This window comes from Zingiber officinale, chromosome 11B (genome assembly GCF_018446385.1).
Source record: "Zingiber officinale cultivar Zhangliang chromosome 11B, Zo_v1.1, whole genome shotgun sequence".
In the NCBI taxonomy this organism is placed as follows: domain Eukaryota; kingdom Viridiplantae; phylum Streptophyta; class Magnoliopsida; order Zingiberales; family Zingiberaceae; genus Zingiber; species Zingiber officinale.
In genome coordinates this window covers 4,070,598-4,094,323 of record NC_056007.1, presented here as the reverse complement: position 1 = coordinate 4,094,323, position 23,726 = coordinate 4,070,598, and the positions used below count along the sequence as shown (strand labels likewise).

At 39.0% G+C, this 23,726-nt stretch overlaps 2 protein-coding genes across 2 annotated transcripts; both read right to left on the bottom strand.

The window, feature by feature from the left end:
- Positions 1–2,698: 2,698 nt before the first annotated feature.
- Positions 2,699–6,525, bottom strand: LOC122035321 (oligopeptide transporter 5-like). The gene is made up of 5 exons (XM_042594732.1): positions 6,121–6,525; positions 5,930–6,027; positions 4,850–5,687; positions 4,340–4,522; positions 2,699–3,325 (listed from the first exon to the last, which is right to left on the bottom strand). The coding sequence occupies exons 1-5, from the start codon at positions 6,523–6,525 to the stop codon at positions 2,699–2,701; spliced, it is 2,151 nt and encodes a 716-aa protein (XP_042450666.1).
- Positions 6,526–16,863: 10,338 nt separating this feature from the next.
- On the bottom strand, positions 16,864–19,413 carry LOC122035320 (oligopeptide transporter 5-like). Its single transcript, XM_042594731.1, has 5 exons — positions 19,368–19,413; positions 18,843–19,288; positions 18,668–18,765; positions 17,747–18,587; positions 16,864–17,673 (listed from the first exon to the last, which is right to left on the bottom strand). Exons 1-5 carry the CDS (start codon positions 19,411–19,413, stop codon positions 16,864–16,866), a joined length of 2,241 nt encoding a protein of 746 aa, XP_042450665.1.
- Positions 19,414–23,726: the final 4,313 nt, after the last annotated feature.

Below are 23,726 nucleotides of genomic sequence, written 5' to 3'. Positions count from 1 at the left end.
CTCACAACCAAGATGAAATGGGACAAACCATTGGAGTGGTTGTAGTGTAATTAGGTATTAGTTTATCTTGACTAATAAATTACATTAGCACACAATAAGTGTATTGAGCAGGACCATTTGAGGTAGTTTCTTTTTATACTGACTATATAAAAGAACAATACCTCTGTTATTATGGAAGTGTGTACTCTTAATCATGATATAATAACAAACACATATACTTAATATTTATTTCTTTAATTTATCAAAGGGTGCGATTTAGCTCGATAAAGCAATAGGCCCGATAAGCTGGGAAATTATATTATTTATATGATGTGTTGTTGATTATAGAATGAAATTGTGTCCTAGTAATCTAGGTTGATGATGTCCCCTTGAGGAGCTCATAAGGATTGTTATGTAAACCCTACAGGTGGACTTAGTCTGACATGATGATAAGGTTGAGTGGTACTACTCTTGGAGCTAGATACTAATTAAGTGAGTTGTTAGTAACTCATTTAATTAGTGGACATTCAATATCTTAAACACAGGGAGACTAACACACTCATGATAAGAAGGAGCTCATATAGTAATATGAGATTAGTGTGGTAGTGCAATAATAACTCTTTAGTGGAATGAGATATTATTGATGAACTCGAGTTGGGTGTTCAGGGCGAACACAGGAAGCTCAAGTTCATCGGGAGACCAAAAACAATTCCTCCTCGCGGTCCCTGTCATAGCCTCTTATTTATAAAGTCTTATACCTGTTAGACCCCGTGGTTGTTTTGATGTGATCAACCAAGTTGGTTAGGTCCTGCTTTGTGTTTGATCCCTGTATTTGAGTGTGCAGGAGCGCAGGAAGTCGAGCGGAAGACGCAGCTAGCGAGAAGGACAGCACGGGAAGGAAGCCGATGGGCTCGGTGCATCCGAAGGACGAGAGAGCTATGGAAGAGTACGCCGGTGGGCGAGAAGAACGTGCACGACGTTCGAGGGACGTTAATCCGGGAAGGAAGGCTGCTCGAGGAGAAGGTCGAAAATTGGATTCGGGTGAGCCCTATTCCGGTTGCCCGGAATCACCCAAAAGAACAGAGCTTCGGAAGTTGAAGCAGAGAAGCGTGTATGCTGGAAAACCTGCTCAAGACGCCTTCATCATGGCTTGAAGGCGCCTTCAAGGCTTGATGAAGGCGCCTTCATCGGGTCAAAATGACCGTTTGCGCTGCGGATAGAGTTCTATCCATCACTCCCTTGGAGGCGCCTTGGACCTCTATTGGAGGCGCCTTGGACCTCCGAGATAGAATTTACAGAGGTTTATAAAGACCCCTGGAGCTAAGAATTATTCATCAATTGTTCTTTCAACTCTATAGTCATTCCTAGCAACTTGTTTGAGCTTTCTATTGTGTAAAAGGCTTCTCCGCCTTCAGAGAAGGAGATCTTTTCAGAGCGCTTTTTTTCTTCCTTGGATTAACAACCATCTTGGTTGTAACCAAGTAAATCGCTGAGTCTGTTTCTTTGCTTATTTTACAGTTGCTTATTATTTTGGGTTGAAAGTTTGAGGAGGGTATATTTTATTTTCAGAAGCAATTCACCCCCCCCCCCCCCTCTTGCTAGCCTCCGCTGCACCTACAATTGGTATCAGAGCCAGACCGCCTTAGAAGGACTAACCGCTTACTGAAGCACATAGAAGAATGATATATAGAGTTGCAGCATACAAGATAAATTTCAAAAGAAGGAAATTTATTTGGAGTTTATCAAGACCACAAATCAATCAGCAGATGTTCTTATCAAGATTATATCTATTTTAAAAAAAAGGTAGATCCGCTACCTTAGCGGCCCCCCTAGTGTCAGCCTCACGGATATAGAGGGAGGTTCATGCAGGTATACAGGCTATAGGCGCATGGCGAGATAAACCCTAGGTCGTCAGTTCCTAAGAATCGACCCCTGGCCATTAGGCCAGAGATACCATGCGCCTACCGTCTGCACTACGCCTTGGGGACAAGATTGTATCTATTTAAAAGCTTTAATGGTTAGTGGATATTACGAAGATTACAAATTAAGAGGGTGTTAAATGACAATTAATTGATTAATATAAAATATTAATTGTGTTTATGTTTCTTAGGAGTCAATTAGTTGTATTTTATATTTTCCATACAATCAATGTATTTATGAAGTATTTCTTTATAAATTAATGTAATGCATCTATGAAAATAACGACAAAAGATCAAAAGTTAGAGAAGTAAATTTAAATCTTCTCAGAATTTCCATTATCTTTTCTTCTATCTCCAACACGAAGTGCTCGGGAGTGCAACTCATATGGCATTTGGCATTTAGGACTCAATATCTGACAGTCGAGTAGGCTTGGATTATCTCAGATCGGCTCAGATAAGCTAGAAACTCTAGTCCTAGCTTGGTGCTCTACAATCTATTGCTTGGCTTAATTAGTCTATCTTAGGTGACTTAGCATGGTGACTTAGCTGGCTCAAGATAGAGCTACATAGGTGAACTGAATAGATATCGATGGTAATAATTTAACTTGAGTAGTGTAAAATTACATGATTTTGAATCGTTAATCTTGTAATGAATCGATGAATTGAATGAAATTCATATCATTTCCTTTTCCTTCAATTTCTCAGGGATTATAGGAAATGTTTTTGGATGTTTTGAACAAACAAATCTTGTTTAAGTGCTAATTGTGGAACAACATACAAAAGTCAATTACATGACCATTTCATTGGAGTTCAGGACAACCCTTGGGGATGTAGGCACCGGGCTCAGTAGGGCATTTAGCGAGCTGGCAGTAGTCATCGGTGACGCCTCCCCACCAATTGACGGAGTTGATATTATAGTTGCCGAGGGTGAAGAAGGCGATGACGGCCATGAAGCTTGTGCCGGCGTCGAGGGCGGCAGACAGCACATAGGCGTAGCGGCCCCACCACTGCTTGTGGTGCTTGAGCACCCAATAGTTGAAGACAAAGCCGACAATGAACCAACAGTTGAAGTTAACGGTCTTGACTAGGGGAATGTAGCCGGCGGCCGCAAAGATGACGGGGAAGTTGATGAGTCGAATCCATTTCTTCTCTAGGAAGAGACGGTGGAAGAGGTAGACGGTGGCGGGGGCGAAGAGGCCAAGGAGGAAGAAGTAGTTAAGGCCAGAGTAGATGGAGTCGGGGCCGAACATCCGACGAGGCCCAACCACGCCCCATATAACAGAGGAGCTGAAGAACACAGTGTCGCTAGGGCACGTCCACGGGGAGTCCTTCGGCAGCAAGTTGGTCTCACAAATGTGGGGGATGTCAGAGAGCAACCACCACGCTGTGCCGAAGTAGCTCGCGTTGGCGATCACCGAACCCGCTAACTGATCAAACACAAACAAATTAATATTCTTTCCTTCCTTCTTTCTTTCTTTCATTTATTATTATTATTATTATTATTATTACTCTAATTGTTTTGAGTAATTGATGGTCTTCCCTCTCTTAGTGATTCAAAATCTATATATATATAAACATACCTGATTAGGAACTCTTGCCCCTACACTATAAGAACATCTTCAACCCGCAATATCTTGCTCTACTCATACACTATGAGAATATTCTTGACTGAGAATATTTACTATTTAAATATCTGCTTACCAAGCACATCTCCACTCCATAGATACACTATGAAAGCATGCTCGTTCTCACGGGTAGACGCAGTTGGTACTTGTATGAGTGCTTGTTCTAATAGATTTTGGAATCAATTTTCAGAGGGTGTAAAATGTTTTATTAGATTTCTGATCTCCCTCATAAAAAGGGTTGCTGCACAAGGGAAAAATGTCGCCCCCCCCCCCCAATTTACTTGTCAGTATCTTACCGTGGAGCCGACAATACTAGACCATTTGAGATGAGCGATATCAAATTTAATTTTCTCCACTATGGAACACGCCCGATTGGAAACATCCTTGCTTTACTTACAACCTTTCCTTAGGGATGGAACCTACATCCACCTTCACACAACCATGTGGGACTACACTTGCACATTTCAGCACGGTCAGTCGATAGTTCCATAATTATCGGCAATTGCCATTAGACACGACCAGATGGTAACTAGCAATTAATACTTAATGGTCACCTTTCCTTGTTGTCGGACACAAGGGGCCAAACCCTAACGGCAAATGTATAATTAAGAGGGCATCTAAACCCTAAAATCTAAAAACTCTAAACTCTCGTTTTTCTTATTCTTCCACTATAGACAGCGTCTTCCATTCCTTAATAATGTTACAATAGATATAAGAACCGGAGCTACAAAGGCACCGAAGCAGTCGACTCTATCGATCATAACCCATAGAGAGGAGAGTGAGACATGGAGTAACATGAATCAACAACTTAATTACCTGTGCGATGAACATGGATCTAGGAGGAATCTTCATGTAGTGACCGAGCTTGAAATCGGACAGAAAGTTGATGGCTTGACCCATACTCGTGCTACCGTAGGTTTTGAACACCACACTCGCCAATGGATTCCCCGGCATTATGTAGCCAATCACTATCTCTGTTAGTATGTTGATCCCAGGCATCTGCTCATACACGAAATTAATTAACTAATTAATAAACGAATCATATGATTTTCAAAAAAAATAGACTACTGTGGTATTGATTATTGATTTTCAAATACAATACTATGTTATTTTAAGATTTATGTAGCACGAGATTGAGTTTTAAAATACCCCACCACAATACTAGTGTTTTTTGTTTTTTTGAATGAAGTATTAGTGGGCAGTAGAGATAAAATCAAAAAGCAAATGGAATTCTATCTGTAATTTAGAATGCACCCCTCTGCCTGGTTAATTGCAGTTATAATTTTGATTATAATTATAATTATAATTATAATTATAATTATATACCGTATTGGTGGTGGCGGCGATGATCCCGATGGGCAGGGTGAAGAAGAAGGCCATGGCCATGGCCAGGAGGAGGCCCCAGTAAGGCAGCTGCAGGGCGCGGCCAAAGCCCTCGACGGTGTAGATGGAGAGCGCGGTGACGAGGAGGAGGAGGAGGTGGAACCACCACTGCGGCACGGCGGCGTAGTTGGCCTTCATCATCCGGCCGTGCACGTCGAGGAACTTCTCGTTGGCCTTGGACGTCGCCTGCCGCCACAGCTTGAGCATGTACTGGCCGTCGAAGAGGAGGACGTGGCAGAGGGTGGCGGTGAGGGTGGCGAAGCCGATGCCGTAGTTGATGGCGAAGGAGGTGCTGATGCGGATGTCGCTGTAGTTCTCGTACTCCTCGACGTTGAGGGTGAAGGTCTTGTTGTCGAGGACGCGGCTGAGGTCGTAGGGCTTGCCGGAGCGCTCGAAGAGTTGGGAGGAGAGGAAGGTGAAGCGGCGGGCGTCGTAGAGGTTGGACCAGTAGCAGAGGGGCAGGAGGATGTAGACGAGGATGACGTAGCCTGCGAGGACGTTGCAGAACACATAGGTGGGGGCCGCTATGGGGCTGCCGATCATGGAGGCGGTGGCCCAGTCGAAGCCGATGGCGCCGACGCCGAGGCCGCGCATGCCGGAGCCGATCTGGTGGATGGGGATGGAGTCCTTCCAAATGAGGCAGAGGATCGAGATGGAGCTGATGGCCGGGAAGAAGTAGTTGGGGACGATGTAGTAGGAGAAGCTGCAGATCATGCAAATGAGGAAGAACTGGAGCCGCGTCACGCCGCCCTTTACCCGCCGTTCTTCCTCGTTCAGTGCTCTGTAATATTGCACAAAGCTCGTTCAATGCAACTTACAGATTGCACAAAATATTAGTCAATTAATCAATGGATTCGATCAGCAATATTAGTCATCGAATTGATATTTTTCAAATTATTTAATCAATTTGTGAAATTTAAAATCAAAATTGAATTGAATAAATAAAAAAATTGGTATTTTTTTTAATTAAATAAAATTTTGAAGTAACCCAAATGTACTTTTAGAATCCAAGAATAAACATACCTGAACAAAGATGCTACTACTAAAGTGCCAGGCCACCACATGTATGGGGAATCCACCAAGTATTTTCTGAACAATCCAGCCCATCCAAATCCTAACAACTGAAGCAAAAAATTTTAATAAAAAAATCAAAATTTATAATTCATTTTTTTATTTAATTTACAAATTTGGAGATGAGTTTTTGTGATGATTACTTGAGTGGTTTGTGTGAGGAGGATGGCGGCCATGACGTTGATGCCGCGGTGGTAGAAGGCCTTGAGGATGGTGATGATGTGGACGGCGTAAATGCCGCCGGTGCCGGAGTTGGCAATGATGACGCTGACGACGTGCTCCTTCATGTTGAAGGGCCCGGGGTTGAGGGAGAAGGACCAGTCGAGGAGGGGAATCCTGATGATAATCGGAGGGAGGACGCGGGCCATCCAGCGGCCCACGGGCAGCGCCAGGATCTGGACGAAGATGGAGTTGACGGAGATCTGGTTGGTCCGATAATTGAAGAACTGGTTGACGAAGGAGAGGAGGACGCAGCTGACGGCACCAAGGATCCATGTTCGGATCGTCAAGCACGGCTGCGATGGGTCGTCGGTCGTCAGCATCGTCATCCGCACTTGCTCGATCGGGCAATCGTCGTCTTCTTTCTCTATTAGAGATTAGAGCTGCTAAGTAAGAACACGAGGTGACAAGAGGAAGAGAAAGAGATTTCAAGAACACAAACCATTGAATTGGGAAGGAGAAGGTTCTGGGGCAACTGAAGCCATTAACAATGATAATATTGTGATCAATTAATTGAACAACGCAATAATAAAATTTTATCCCACTAGATCATATCAGCAAATTAAGATTGAAGTTGAAGGAATGAGAGAGAGATTTTGCAAGGAGTTGAATTTATAAGGCAGTGTGTCAGTTAGGATTCTCATAATTAAGCTTAATTTCCTATATAAAGCAATAGAACTTTTGTTACTAATTATGGGTCCAGTCCACCTTGTTATTGCTATATAGTAGTTGTTGTTGTATTGTGGTAGATTTCGATCCAACTGTCTTTACTACTCTTCTGGTTGTTGTTGCTTTATTTATCATAAGGATGCATTCATTTTGAAAATTGATTGTAATTTCCTTGATAGCTCAATCCATTTGAATTATGTGTCAATGTGATAAATTTGACTTTCTATAACATGCAGTTACGTTATTCAATCTGCTACGTGTCGCATGCTGCACAATTTCAAATTGTTAAAAGTTAACATATCGACGACACACATGCATCGCACACTACAATTAAGTGCATTTACAACTTACTACTGAGTGTTGTAGACGCTTTATTAGGTTCGTTGTAAATATTATTGTCAACAACATGTTATAATCACACACTGTTGATGACACATTGTAAAAAGTTAAATTTGTTATTGTGTGTGCATGATTCATATCATGCTCAATAGATTGTGCCTAGAGTGATGTATATGTCTTGCCACAATGACTTACTAACTCTCTGTTTATTTGGAGGTGCAATGAGAGAAAAGATAGATGTGATTTTTATTCCCTAGTTATCTATTATAAAATAATGACCTGATGAATTATAAAATCAATTTATATATCAATTTCTAGATAATATTTAATCCATCCAAAATTAATTAGAATGAGCTTTCCCTCCTATAGCATCATCACTCCTATAGCATCATCACTCGCGGTCGCATCATTTTTCACTCCTTTCCTTCCTCTTTTTTTTCTTCTTTTCCTTACCCCTTTTACTTGGAAGGGTAAAAATAAAAATTGAAAAAAAAATAATCATCATGGAAAATTTTCTCTATTTATTTTTTTATTAGCAAATGAACATGTTTATATATACAATATACATACCCTATAAATTACTCGCATCTAGGACTGATGTATAGGTACTTGCACCAAACCATTTAATTTTTCTAACTGATCCCACAAAAAATTTTATTGGTCATCAAAGTAAATCTGAAAATGCAAGTGTTTAATGTCATTCCACTAGAGGAAAATATCTTACAATACGTCGTAGTTGAGAATTGAATCATGGATACTTGAGAGCAACTAGAATATCGTTGATGCAATATCATAGTTTAGGATAATTTACTTGCTGTCATGGGTGGCTTCCATCGTGGCTGCAAGTGACGTCACTATTAGAACACGGGCAAATAGCGACCAAATTAGCGACAGAATATAAATTCGGTTGCTAATTTAAGATGAAATAAATATCTCATCTCTAATTCAATTTCTAAAATAGTGACCGAATTAAATTTTCACTATTAATTAGTAATGGAATTAATGTTTCATTACTACGGAATTAATGTTTCATCATTAAAATAGCGACGAAACAAAGTCATTAAACTATAAACGGAATTAAATGTTCGTCGCTATTTTAGCGATGGAATTAAATGTTTGTCGCTATTTTAGTGTCGGACTTAAATGTCATAATTATTAGAGACGAAATCAAATTACTGAAATAGAACCCTAAACACATTCTCCAAAATCCGTCCCCATTTCACTTTCCCAATCTCATGTGATTCCCATCTGTCAATCTCCTATTCTGTAATTTCCTCTTTCGACATCCTCTTCCTCTGACCATCTCCTTCCGTCAATCCTCACGTTATGCTTCTCTCCCCTCTCACCTCGTGCCACAGGGTCTTGCCTTTGTTGCATTCCCCTTCCTCCGACAGTCTCCTTTCATTGACCTCGATCATGGTCGCAAGCAGCCTTGCTCATAGCTATGAGCGAGATTACGAGTTTGCTCATTAGGCAGGAGGGTACAAGGCACGGGAGCAGGAGGGCGAAGAAGGCAAAAGAAAAAAAATAAATAAAGCAAAGATACATAGCAGTACTATATGCTCGTCGCTCACAATCATGCAAACAACGATGCTTAGGATATCACTATTCTAACTTATATATACATAGCTCACAATTTTACTTTTTATAGGCCTCAGCATTTTATATGTCTATCATTACGTATTTCCATGAGATTTTATATATCTATCATGTATCTGGACTCGAATTTTACTCGAGCACTCAAGAGCGCAATCCACTATGGCATTCGGGATTGTTAAATGGTAATGTGTAATTGATTAACATGAAGTATTAATTGTGTTTATGTTTCTTAGGAGTCAAACTTTAGTAGTTTTAAGTTTGAGTATTAAGGAGGAAAGATCAAAAGTTAGAGAAGCAGCTTTGAATCTTCTCAACATGTCCTTTCCTTTTCCTTATGTCTCCAACAAATTTGGTATTAGAGCATTTTTTTTTTTAAATTGCTCTACCAAATTTAAACTCTGTTTTCTCATACATAGTAAGTCAAATTCCAATTTTTAATGATTTTTCTAGATATTATTTAAAATCAGTGAGAATCAGTTTTAATTTCCCGCCTCCATCTTCACTCACAGCCGCAAATTGAAAAAACAAATAATTATCATGGAAATTTTTTCTATTTATTTTTTTATTAGTAAATGAACATGTTTATATATGCAATATGTATGACCTTTAGCGACCGGTCAGAGGGAGGTGAATAGCCCTGCTAAAAAATGAACACTCTTTCTCTATCTTTATAAGCTTTTATTACGAAACACTTGTATAAAAAGAATTAAAAAACTAAAAAAAGGAGACACAGAAAGAGTTACTTGGTTAATCAACGGATTGTTAATCCAAGGAAATTAAAACTCACTAAAGTCTCCTTCGGACAGAGAAGCATCTTATAGCAGTCAAAGCTCACAATTACAAAGATAAACTTAATTAGAATTGATTACAAGTGTTGATTTTAGCTTCTGGGATCATGGTTGTATTTATAGCCCTGATCGGGGCGCCTGGAATGGTTCCAGGCGCCTAGATGTAGATAGAATTTTATCCTCGTCGAACCGGATCGCGACAACGCGCGTTTCGATAGCATTTCTGGTCCAGGCGCACGGAAGGGTTCTGGGCGCCCAGACCGAGTCGAGACAACCCCCACTAGGCCCTCATCCAAAGAGCGCCCGGACTCAAAAGTCAACCTCTTGTTGACTTTTTGGTCAGATCTTCCGCTCCGGTTTCGCTTGCTTGGGTCTGGGTTTTCCACTCCTGCTCTGCTCGCTTGAGTGATTTCGGCAATCCCGAACCCATTTTCCAGCCTTCTCAAGCAACCTTCCACTCCGACTTCTCGTCCCTCGAAAACGTCGCACGCCTCCTTCTCGTCCGCTAGCGTACTCTTCCGCAGCACCTTGTCCCTCGGACGCACCGAGTCTGTCGACTCTCTCTCGTGCCATCCTTATAACTAGCTGCATCTTTTGCTCGACTTCCTGTGCTCCTAAGTTTCTACACACTTAAACACAAGGATATCAAAACACAACAAGACCTAAATTGACTTGGTTAATCACATCAAAACTACCATGAGGTACTTACGATATCCCCTTTTTGATGCGAGTAATCCCAAGTTAAGTTAGAGTAAATCAAGAAATAAATGACAATAAGGTAATAAATTTTGCAAGTACAAAATGTGTAAAAAAATTAGATAATTAGATAAATTGTCCTTCCCCTAGACTAGGGATGGCAATTTTCCCCGCGGGTTTGGGGCCCCGCGGGGAAAACCCGAAATGGGGATGGGGATCCCCGATTTTTTGGGGATGGGGCGGGTTTGGGGCGGGTATGGGAATACTATCCCCATCCCCGAACCCGCCCCGAATATTATTATTATTAATATTAATAAATAATAATATGATTTTTTTAAAAAATATTAATAATAATGTTAATATTAATCTATTGGCTTCAAATAGGCAACAAGATCTGTGAGGTCTATGTACTTCATGATTTACCTGAGCCATTATTCGGAACCATGTCTTCTGTATTTCCCTGTTTGCTATCCTTGCAGGAAATCGAGCTGAATAAGACTAGCTGGAATGCACTGTTTGAGCCTTACCTTTTCTTTGAGACATACAAAAATTATCTCCAGGTTGACATTGTTGCTGCCGATAGATCATGGAGATGGGGCGGGGATGGGGAATCCCCGAACCCGTGTGTTCGGGTACGGGGAATCCCCGAACCCGAAAAAATGGAAACGGGGCAGGGATGGGAATGGCAAACCCGCCCCCGCCTCGCCCCATTGTCATCCCTACCCTAGACTTAATCTCCACTTCTACCCCTTTAATCACATTTAAAAATAGAGGTTTTTTAAGAAAAATAACTTGAAAGAAAATAGAGTCTAAGAGTTAAAAGATATACTATTATCCAAAAAAGAACAGGATGTTTATGTTTCGCTAATCTAGATTTTTTAATTGATAAACTATATTTGGAAAAAATAGAAAATTTTAGACTTAGAAAAATTTTGAAACTTTTTTATAATAGTTGAATAGTCATATATAAAGAAAATATAATTTTTAAAAAAAAATTATATTATTTTAAGTAGAAATAAATTCTTTTCTACATTAAAAACATATTTTCTAAAAAAATACTTTAAATAGTTATTAACCTTGAAAATTATTGAAATATTTTCTAAAAATGTAATAGAGTATGCATTTTTGTAAAACAAATACATTTTTAAGAATTACAATTTAAAAAAAATTTAAAATTAAAAATTTATATTTAGATAAATAATTTATAGAAAATTCACCAATGGTCAAAAAAATTCAGATTTTTTTTTAAATAGATAAAAGGATAAAGTTTCATAACAAATAAATTTTTTAAAAAATAACACTATAAAATATTTTTAAATTGTAGAATACTAACTTTTTTAAAAAAATCATAGAAAAATAATACAACGGTCAAAAAATTTGAAAATTTTCTATAGATGAGTAACAAAATTTTCTTTCTCAAAAAAATTTAATTTTAATTAATTTCTAATAGAAATTATGAAAAATAACTTATTTGATAATTCTAAGCAAGAATATGAAAATAAAACATGCATAATGATTTTTAAATTTAAGCATGATTTTGTAATCTAATATAGGTTACTTCTAATTGGATTAATCAAAAATAAGGGTTAAAAGATAAGGTATTATCCAGAAAATATCAAGATGTTTATGTTTCGCTAATCTAGATTTTTTAATTGATAAACTATATTTGGAAAAAATAGAAAATTTTATACTTAGAAAAATTCTGAAAATTTTTTATAATAGTTGAACAGTCATATATAAAACAAATATAAAATTAAAAATATATTATATTATTTTAAGTAGAAATAAACTCTTTTCTATATAAAAACATATTTTCTAAAAAAAATACTTAAAATAGTTATTAACCTTGAAAAATCTTGAAATATTTTTTGAAAAACGTAATAGAGCATGCATTTTTTTAAAAAAAATTAAGAATTACAATTTTTAAAATTTAAAATTTGTAATTAGATAAATAATTCACAAAAAATTCACTAATGGTCAAAAAAAAAATATTTAGGAAAAATGTCGTAAATAGATCGATAAAAGGATAAAGTTTCACAAAAAAAAATTAAATTTTACAAAAAAAAATACTTTAAAATATTTTTGAATTGTAGAACACTAACTTTGTTAAAAAATTCATAGAAAAATAATACAACGGTAAAAAAAATTTAAATTTTTTCTAGAAGAGTAACAAAATTTTCTTTGTCAAAAAATTTAATTTTAATTAATTTATAATAGAAATATGTAGAATAGTTTATTTGAAGATTCTAAACAAGAATATGAAAATAAACATCATAGTGAATTTTCAATTTAAGAATGATTTTGAAATGCAATATAGATTCCTTCCAACTGGATTAATCAAAAATTTCTTAGGGATATATTTTATTTATAATTTTTTGATTTGACCCTTATGATATCTAAAGTGTTAGTTTAGTCTTTGTTAATTTTTGAAATTAGAAATAGCTATATTCTAACCGTGCAAAATTCTTTAGATTTTCTATTTCTATTTTTCATTTTTCATTTTTTATTTTTATCTTATCAAAATCTTCCACAAGATGTTGCTAATGTTCCTTTTAATTCATTATTTTCTTTCAATAACTTCTTATTCTCTAATTCTAATTGACAATAATTCTTTGATAAAATTTTAATAAATTTAAATAACTGGTAAGGAGGTGAAGACCGTACTTGACTTACCTCTCCTTTATCTGAAGCTCCCCCTGTAGTACTACTTTCTTCCAATGTTGCTCCCCCTTCATCGATGCTCTTGATGCTCATTTCGGATAAGCTTGTTTCGTCATCTACTTCTTGGTGACTTGGTACTAATGTAAGTCAGGCGAGGGCTTTGATCTCCGACTCGGATGAAGTTTCGTCCCATATTGCCTTTAGATTTCGACGCTTTGTCTGGACTGACTTCTTGTTCTTCAACTTTGGGTAGTTATTTTTGGCGTGCCCTTCTTCGTCGCAGTGGTAGCATTTTATCTTTCTTTTCTTTCTTTTACCCTACACTTATTAAATTTATTAGTTTTAAAGAATTTTTTAAAATTTCCTTACCATGAACATTGTTTCGTCATCGTTGAGGGATGTTTCAGAATTTGGTTCATCCACTTTTGCCTTTAGGGCAATGTTGTGCTTGGGCTCCTTCTTCAGATCTGCATATCTAGTTTCATGAACTTCAAATATAGAAAATAACTCTTCTAAAGTACTTATCTCTAGATCCTTAGAGATGTAATACGCATCTACTAAGAATACTCATCCAGAAGTTCTAGAGAATGTGTTAAGCGTGTACCTTAGCGAATCATAGTTAGTTACCTTTTCTCCGAGATTCGTAAGTCTACTATGAGTTCCTTGCTCCTTAAGTGAAGGTGTGCAATGGATTCGCCTTCTTCTAATCAGAGGTTGCTGATCTGGTACCCGAGTAGATACCATCTCGCTAGTTTTGCCTCCGAGGTCTTTCGTATAGTTCCAGAAATTTCTCCCAGATCTCCTTGGCTGACTCGTAGGCTCCGATTCGATCAACTTCTTAAGGTGGTAGGATGCTAAGCAGATGAAACTCTGCTTTGCCATTGCCATAAAGTTGACTTGCTCCTTTTTCGTCCATTGGTATTTTTCTTTGTCTTCTAGTGCTATAAAACTAAATTTCATAATTAGTAATAAATCAAAATCTGTCTTAAAGAATACCTTCATTTTTTTTTCTTCCATATTGTGAATTCCCTCTTGAACTTTGGTGGGTAGATGTCATTCTTGTGCTTCGATCGGCGATTAGTTCTCTTGAAGCGTCCTGACTCTAATACCACTTGTAGGACCCTTAGCGGTTAATTAAAGGGGGATGAATACTCTGCAAAAAATTGAACACCCTTTCTCATTTTTTATAAGCTTATATTAAGAAATACTTTATTATTCGTGCGATCGAGCATTGCAAATACTACAGTTGAGTGCATTTTTAGCGTGCGATCGAGCATTGCAAATACTTTATTAGGCGCATTGTAAATATTGTTATTAACACGTGTTATAATTGTGCGTTGTTGATGACACGCTAGGAAAAGTCAAATCTATTATAGTGCCTACTCCATGTCGATACATGTCATGCTCAATAAAAAATGTGGAACCGCCACATCAGTGGCCCCCTAGAGCCGGTCCTACGGATATGGAGGGAGGTAAATGCAGGTACACAGGTGGAAAGTGCATGGCGGAGACGTTAACCCCAGGCAGTGACACCTCGAGGATCAACCCCTAGACCTTTCAACAACAGAATCATGCACTCCCCATCTGTGCTACGCCCTGGGGACTACATGTCATGCTCAATAGATTGTGCCTATATATATATATATATATATATATACAATTTCGCTCGCCTGCGGTTTTCTCCCTGCGGTTTGGTGCGGCTATGATGAGCTGGACGCGCCACATAAGCAAAAAAAAATATAAAAGGAAAAATCACTACCGCAGCCGCGATCTCTCCGCTTCTCCCCGCGGTTGCAGCTGATCTTCACGAGACACTGGCGGATCACCCTCGGCCGGATCACAGCCGGAATCCGGCCGAATCGGGCCAGATGGCGGCCGGAATCCGGCCGTTTCATGGCCAAAATCTGCCGAAAACGCTAGCAGACACGCGACCGGATTCCGGCCGGATCACGACTGGATTCCGGCCGGATCGCGGCCAGAATCGGCAGCGCTGTGTCTGCTAGCGTTGCGGCAGATTTTGGCCACGAAACAGTCGGATTCCGACCACCATCTGGCCGGAATCCGGCCGCGATCCGGCCGACGGTGGCCGGGCGTCCAGTGGAAGGTCGGCAGTCGGTGGTTTGGCGAAGTCGGCGAAGAAGACGAGAAGAGAGATGATGCCGCGTTTTTTTTTTTTTTTTTTTGGCTTTGACGTGGAATGTCAAATCATCTCTACCGCACCAAACCGCAAGAATTGCACCGCAGGAGAACATTTCTCTATATATATATATAGTGTCGTGATACGCTGCGCGTCGCACAGTGCGCGACTGTGCGCGCGTGCAGCATATCCGAGTTTTTTTTCAATTATTTTTTTAAAATTCTAATTAAAAAAATTAATATTTATTTATATAAATCCCTAATACATAAATATATCTCCTAAACATATTACAATACTCCATAAATACTTAAATTTATTTTATTTTTAATTTTTCTTTTTATTAAACATTATAACCCAATTTAGAAGTCTAAACCCTAGGGGTAAAATCTTAAAAAAAAATAGCATTGATACTATAACCCAAAGTCTGAACCCTAGAGGTAAAATCTAAAAAAAAATAGCTTTGATATTATAACCCAAAGACTGAACCCTAAATAGCTTTGATATTATAACCCAAAGTCTGAACCCTAAATAGCTTTGATATTATAACCCAAAGCCTGAACCCTAGAGATAAAATCTAAAAAAAAATAATTTTGATACTATAACCCAAAGCCTAAACCCTAAAAATAAAATTTTTAAAAAATATTTTAATTATTATTTTTTAATTCAAAATTAATAAAAAATATAAAAAAAATACTAAAATCAGTGATATCCTACGCGCGCACAGTCACATACTGTACGACGTGCAGGATATCAATATATATATATATATCAATTTTTAGATATTATTTTATCGGTCCGAAATCGGATTGAATGTTTTCCCTCCTGCTTTCATCGTCAACCTCCCAAGGCATCATCACCCGCGACTGCAATCATTTCCCTCTCCTTTCCTTTGTTTTTCTTCTTCATTTTTCTTTACCCTGTTTACTTGGAAGGGTAGAAATAAAAATTGTCTCTATTTATATAAACAATATACAGACCCGGAAATTACTCACATCTAATAAAATATTAAATCAACATGTAGGGACTGATATACGTGTAGTTGCACGAATTAAACTATTCTCTAATTATTTATTATTTTTTTAATTTAGATATTTAATTTTTCGAACCGAAAATTTTGAAAATAACTGATCGTGTTTTATAAAAAAATTTCATTAATTATCAAGATAAATATGTAAGTGTAAATGTTTTATTGCCCAACAATCAACCTTTGTCATCCCACTAAAAAAATAACTTACAATGTATCACAATTGAAAATTGAATCGTAAATATTTGGAAACAATTAAAACATCCATGTTGAATCTCACCCAAATATGCCTGACTTTGTGGCCATGGGCGACTTTGCTCGCGGCCATGAGTAACTTTGCAACCGTGAGACTCAGTCGCACCCATGAGCAAGATCTCGAGTTAGCTCTCGATCACGGATATTGACTTTGTGTGGCCGCAAGTGAACTCGGTCATTACCGCGAGTCGCTTTTCTCACCGCTATGAATGAGATCACGAGTTCACTTATCGGGCAAGCTTATACATGTTCAAAAGATTTATAATTAATGTATATTGAAATTTTAATAAATTGAACTATTCTAAAAATATATATATAAAAATTAAAAAACTATTCTGAAAATAATAATAATAAAATGATTTCAAATTTATTATCGATCAAATTAAAACCATTAATTTAAATTAAAAATAAAGCCCAAATATAGAAAGCATGTCTATTTATAGAAAACTAAACCGACAGTTGCAGACATTAACGGCCAACTTGACCAGAGCAACCGTTTTCACTGGATTTGAGGACAGCCGTCGGGGATGTAGGCGCCGGCCTCGGTGGGGCATTTAGCGAGGGGGCAGTAGTCGTCCAAGACTCCGCCCCACCAGTTGACAGCGTAGATGTCATAGTTTCCGAGGGCGAAGAAGGAGACCACGGCCATGAAGCTCGTGCCGGCGTCGAGGGCCGCCGACAGCACGTAGGCGTAGCGCCCCCACCACTGCTTGTGCCGCTTGAACACCCAGTAGTTGACGACGAATCCGACGACGAACCAGCAGTTGTAGTTGATGGCCTTCGCCGGCGGCATCATTCCGGTGGCGCCGAAGATGACCGGGAAGCTGATCAAGCGGATCCATTTCTTCTCCGGGAAGAGGCGGTGGAAGAGGTAGACGGGGACAGGGGCGAGGAGCCCAATGAGGAAGAAGTAGTTGAGGCCGGCGTAGATGGAGCCAGGCCCGAACATCCGGTAAGGACCGACGACGCCCCAAATGATCGAGGCGCTGAAGAAGACGGCGTCGCCGGGACAAGTCCACGGGGTGTCCGGCGGAAGCAGGTCGGTCTCGCAGATGTTCGGAACAGAGGTGAGCAGCCACCACGCCGTACCGAAGTAGCAGGCGTTGGCGATCACCGCGCCGACGAGTTGAGCGACGAACATCGATTTGGGAGGAATCTTCATGTAGTGGCCGAGCTTGAAGTCGCTGAGGAAGGTGATCGCCTGAGTCATGCTGATGTAGCCGTAGGTCTTGAACACCACGTTCGCCATCGGCTGCCCCGGCAGGATGTAGCCGATCACCATCTCCGTGATGATATTGAGTCCGGGAAACTGCAGAAACCGAATTAATTGATAGAATTTTCTCGGCGGCGTTAGAATGATGGTGTGGCGGCGGCGGCGTTACCGTGTTGGTGGTGGCGACGATGATGCCGATGGGGAGGGTGAAGAAGAGGGCCATGGCGATGGCGAGGAGGATGCCCCAGTAAGGCAGCTGCAGGCCGCCGCCGAAGCCCTCGCAGGTGTAGATGGAGAGGGCGGTCATGGAGACGAGGATGACGTGGAACCACCACTGCGGCACGGCGGCGTAGTTGGCCTTCATCATCCGCCCGTGCACGTCTAGGAACTTCTCGTTCGCCTTGGACGTCGCCTGCCGCCACAACTTGAGCATGTACTGGCCGTCGAAGAGGAAGACGTGGGAGAGGGTGGCGGTGAGGGTGGCGAATCCGATGCCGTAGGAGATGGCGAAGAAGGTGCTCATGTAGATGTCGCTGTAGCTCTCGTACTGGCGGACGTCGAGGGAGAAGGACTCGGCCTCGAGGATGCGGTCGAGTTCGTAGGGGGCGCCGCCGCGATCGAAGAGGCGGGAGGTGAGGAAGGGGAAGCGGCGGGCGTCGTAGATGTTGGTCCAGTAGCAGAGCGGCATGAGGATGTAGATAAGGATGACGTAACCGGCGAGGACGTTGACGAGGACGAAGGGCGGCGCCGCCATGGGGCTTCCGAGCCAGGCGGTGGCAGTGGCCCAGTCGATCGCGAAGGCGCCGACGCCGAGGCCTTTGTTGGCGGAGCCGATCTGTTGGATGGGGATCGAGTTCTTCCAGATGAGGCAGAGGACCGACACAGACCCGATCGCCGGAAAAAGGTAGTTGGGGACGATGTAGTAGGCGAAGCTGCACCCCAAGCTGATCAGGAAGAACTGCAGCCTCGACAAGCCGCCCTTCGGCCGCCGTTCTTCTTCATTCAATGCTCTGCATTGAATCGAATCGCACTCAATCAAGCAAGGAAATGGATCAATTTTTTTACAGAGAATCTATTTAAAAAAACGCACCTAAAAAGGGAAACTTGAATGAGATTCGACGGCCACCACATGAACGGAGAATCCACCAAGTATTTTCTGAACAATCCTGCCCAACCGAATCCCAGCAACTGGAGAACGGTGAAAAGAAAAAAAAAACAGATTAAAAATTGTTTTTTTGGGGATTTAAAGGAGTAAAAATCGTAACTTGAGTGGTTTGAGCGAGGAGCATGGCGGCCATGGCGTTGATGCTGCGGCGGTAGAAGGCCTTGACGATGGTGATGACGTTGACGGAGTAATTGCCGCCGGAGCCGGAGCTGGCGATGATGGTGATGAGGACGTGCTCCTTCATGGTGAAGGGGCCGGGGTTGAGGGAGAAGGACCGGTTGAGGAGGGGGATCGGGATGCGCCTCGTCGGGAGGACGCGGGCCATCCACCGGCCGATCGGCAGGGCGAGGATCTGGATGCAGACGGAGGAGATGGAGATCCTGTTGGTGCGGTAGTCGAAGAACTGGTTGACGAAGGCGAGGAGGACGCAGCTGATGATGCCGAGGATCCACGTGCGGAACGTCAGGCACGGTTGCGACGGGTCGTCGGTCGTCGGCACCGTCAGCCGGACCTCTTCTATCGGGCAGTCGTTTTCGTCGTCTTCATCTGAACACAATCACCAATCGATCAATAACGATCTAGAAACAAAAATATTTTTTTAAAAAAAAAATAAAAAGAAAATTACCGAGATGTTTGGGAGGAGGATCATGATCGAGAACAGCTGAAGCCATGAAAAAATTTCAGTTAATGGAGAATAATTACAGCGAATTAAATTTATAAGATAGTGTGGCAGTGAAATTCTCAAATTTAATTTGAAAAGAATGAAATTGAATCTCGAGATTAGTGAATCATGAATATTTTGTTTTAAAAGTGGAAGTTTGGTTAATTAAGGTTAGTGGGAATAATTGTGGGATTAATTAAAGTACAGCTAGTAGTTAACTGTGAGAATTTAAGAATATAGATTTAATTTGGCATTCAATCAAATTCAAATATATTTATTTTGTTTTTAGAAGGAGAATTATGAAAAGTGAATGGAAAGAAAAGTCATTGTTATTTTTATTTTTAAATTTGTTTTAACTTTTGAAAAGGAACTTCATTTAAAATGCTTTTAAAAAATGAAGGATTATTCAGGAATTAATAACGATGAGAAAAAATATTATGAGTATTTTTTATAACGAAATTTATTTTAAATAGATGATTATATTTGAGAACAAAGATAAAGATGAGTGAGTTCGGAGTCATTAGTAGTAGGATGAAGTAAAATATGGTCAAATCGAATTAACTAATCAAGTCGATTGAAATCATAATTTAAGTTTAGTTAATTCAATATATATATAGTTTGGATGGATTTTGAATTTAGTATTAAACCATTAACTTAAATTAAAAAAATAAAGCCCAAATTAGGGTCGTAAATAAGTCAAGCCGAGCCCAAACGAGTTTCAGATAATCGAGCTAAGCCAAGCCAAGCTTTAAATAAACCAAGTCTTTGAAATGATTGTTCAAACTTGGCTTGATTTAATTTTTATGAGCTTAAGCTTAATGGTATGATATTATCCACTTTGTACATACGTCCTCGTGACTTTGTTCTTGGGCTATACTAATGGAGATATCATGTACCCAGCTCCGGTCCTTCTACAGAGGAGGCCCGGGGCGGAGGAAAAATAAAAGGTCCAAAATAAATTTGGGCCCCAACTACTCAAGACCTCAATTACATGCCTAAAAAGATAAAAGTAAAAGACAATATCAAAAGATTATGAAATATGGATTTGGACCCAACTATTCAAGACCCCAATTACATGCCTATAATACATAATACTAAAAAAAAAAAATTGGGCCCTCTCAAATTATGGGCCCAGGGTCATCGCCTAGTGCCGCCCTCCTCCAGGGGTGGCCCTACATGTACCCTTTCTTTACCAAATCTTTCCAATGTGGGATTTGATTAAAGTCCAACAATCCTCCCCTCAAACGAAAGACCACAATTACTCTCATGGTCCGAGCCTCCCCGCGAGTATCCGGTCACCCTGACCTGCTCTAGGCTTCCCCGCAAGCATCCAGTCACTCATGAACGGCTTCTAGCCTATCCTCAACTTCATTTAATGTCACCTCACATGGCATTTAGTCTAGACCATGACTTTAATATCATTTGTTATACTCAAAGGATATTCACATATCTTCACAATGACACTCACCTCACATGGCATTTAGTCTAGACCATGGCTTTAATATCATTTGTTGTACTCAAAGGATATTCACATATCTTCACAATGACACGATATTGTTCACTTTAGATCTAGGCCCTTATGACTTTGTTCTTAAGCTCTATTTAAAAGATCTCATACTAATGAAGATATCATGCATCCTTTTAAACACATGATTTTTACCAAATTTTTTTTAATGTGGGACTAAACCCGAAATTTATAATGTACATTGAAATGTTAATAAATTGGAATTTCCTTAAAAATAGATATTAAAAAAAATATTCTGAAAATAAAAAAATGGTTTCAAATTTATTATCGATGAAATTAAAACCATTAACTTAAATTTTAAAAAAAATAAAGCCCAAATTAGGTTTGTAATGAGCCGAGCCGAGTCAAGTTTCAGGGTATTCAAGTTTATTTGATAAGATAATCGAGCTGAGCCAAGCTAAGTTTTAAATGAATCAAGCCTTTGAAATGATTGTTCAAGCTCGGCTTGATTTAATTTTTATGAGCTTAAGCTTATTTGAAACTGGGTTGAGTTTGGTTCGTTTAGATATTTCGAGCTCTCAATTCAAACTTAGCTTGATATTGGTTTAAGCTTAATTCGTTTAGATATTATCAAACTATCCATTCAAGCTCGAATGACATGGTTCATGAACTGTTGTACCCAAAGGATGTTCACATATCTCCACAATGACATAATATTGTCCACTTTGGGCCTAGGTCTTCATGACTTTGTTCTTAGGCTTTACTCAAAATGTCTCATACCAATGGAGATATCATGCATGCTTTTAAACCCATGATCTTTACCAAATATTTTTAATGTGGAATTTTGATTGAAGTCTAACAATCCTCCCCTCAAACGTGTTAGAGTATATACTAAAAGCCTAGCTTTTGTATAAACATTTATTTAGAAATAAAGAATCACAATGGTCAAATACCTACATTTATTTGTTAAGTGTGGTTGTTCAATTAATTTATATTGTAGATAGCATGGTGTGTGGTGTCACACACAGAAAATCATGTTATCAGTTCTTTATAAATTATAAACAGTTGCTCACGACTAAGATGAAAAGGAACAAACCATTGGAATAGTCATAGTGTAATTAGGTATTAGTTTATCTTGACTAATAAATTACACTAGTACACTCTAAGTGTATTGAGTAGGATCATTTTAGGTAAGTTCTTTTTATACTGACTTGATAAAAGAACTAAACCTTAGTTATTATGGAAGTGTGTGCTCTTAATCCTAATATAATAATAAACACATATATTTAGTATTTATTTCTTTGACTTATCAATGGATGAGATTTAGCTCGATAAATCAATAAGTCCGATAAGTTGGGAAATGATATTACTTATAGTGTGTGTTGTTGATTATAGAAGGAAACTGTGTCCTAGTAATCTAGACTGAGAATGCCCCCAAGAGGAGCTCATAAGGATTGTCATGTTAAACCCTGCAGGTGGACTTAGTCCGACATGACAATGAGATTGAGTGGTACTACTCTTGGACTAAGATATTAATTAAGTGAGTTGTCAGTAACTCATTTAATTAGTGGACATTCGACATCTTAAAAACAGGGAGACTAACACACTCATAATAAGAAGGAGTCCAAAATATAATTTGGGATTGGTGCGGTAGTTCAATAATAATTCTTTAGTGGTATGAATTATTATTGATGAAGTTAAGTTGTGTGTTCGGGGCGAACACGGGAAGGTTAATTTCATCGGGAGACCAAAACCAATTCCTCCTCTCGGTCCCTATCGTAGCCTCTTGTATATAGAGATTTATACCCACCACATACCCACCTTCTTACCCATCCTATAGGGGCCGGCCAAGCTAGCTTGGAGTCCAAGCTAGGGTCGGCCAAAGGCATGGTTCATGGGTTCATGAGGTGGCCGGCCCTAGCTTGAACCCAAGCTTAGGTGGTCGACCCTATTAAAATAAAAATAAATTTTATTTTTAAAATTTTTCTCATGTGGTTCCATGGTTTTAAAAGAGAGTTTAAAATTTAAATCTTTCCTTTTATAGCTTTCTACAAAAGATTAAGAAAAGATTTGAAATCTTTCCTTATTTGTAGATTGAAAGGTAGATTTTAATTTTAAGAAAATTTTCCTTTTTTAACCATGTTCATGATTTAAAAGAGAGTTTAAAAATTAAATATTCTCTTTTATTAGTTTCTACAAAAGATTATGAAAAGATTTGATATCTTTCCTTATTTGTAAATTAAAAGGAGATTTTAATTTTTAGAGATAACTTTCCTTTTTGGAAATCATCCACATGTTTAAAGAAAGATTTTAATTTATAAAAATTCCTTTTTACAAATCATCATGAAGGGAAAAATTATTAGAGAAAATTTTTATAAATTTCCGGAAATAAATTAGGAAGTTTTAATTCTTGTGTGAATTAAACTTTTCTTGATTGGGGATTAAAAGTGGTCGGCCATATGATTTATGAAAAGGTTTTTAATTTTAATTAATTAAATTTTCCTTTTCATGGCAAAGGAATTAAGGAAGTTTTTATTAAAACTTCCTTATTTGCCAAGACCAAGGAATATAAAAGAGGAGGTAGAGGTGCCTTCATGGCTAACGACTCTATTCTTTTTCTTCCTCCCTCTCTTCCCTGGTAGTGTGGCCGGCCCCTCTCTTTTTCTCTCCTCTCTTATTGTGGCCGAAACTTCTTCATTGGTGGAGTTCTCTTGGTGGCCGGATCAAGCAAGGAGAAGAAGGAGAGAAAGGAAGCCTAATCTCTAGCATCCCTTAGAGCATTAGTGGTGGCCAAAACCTAGAAGGAAGAAGAAGGTGCTTGGTGGTTCTCATCTCAGAAGATCGTTGCCCACACAACG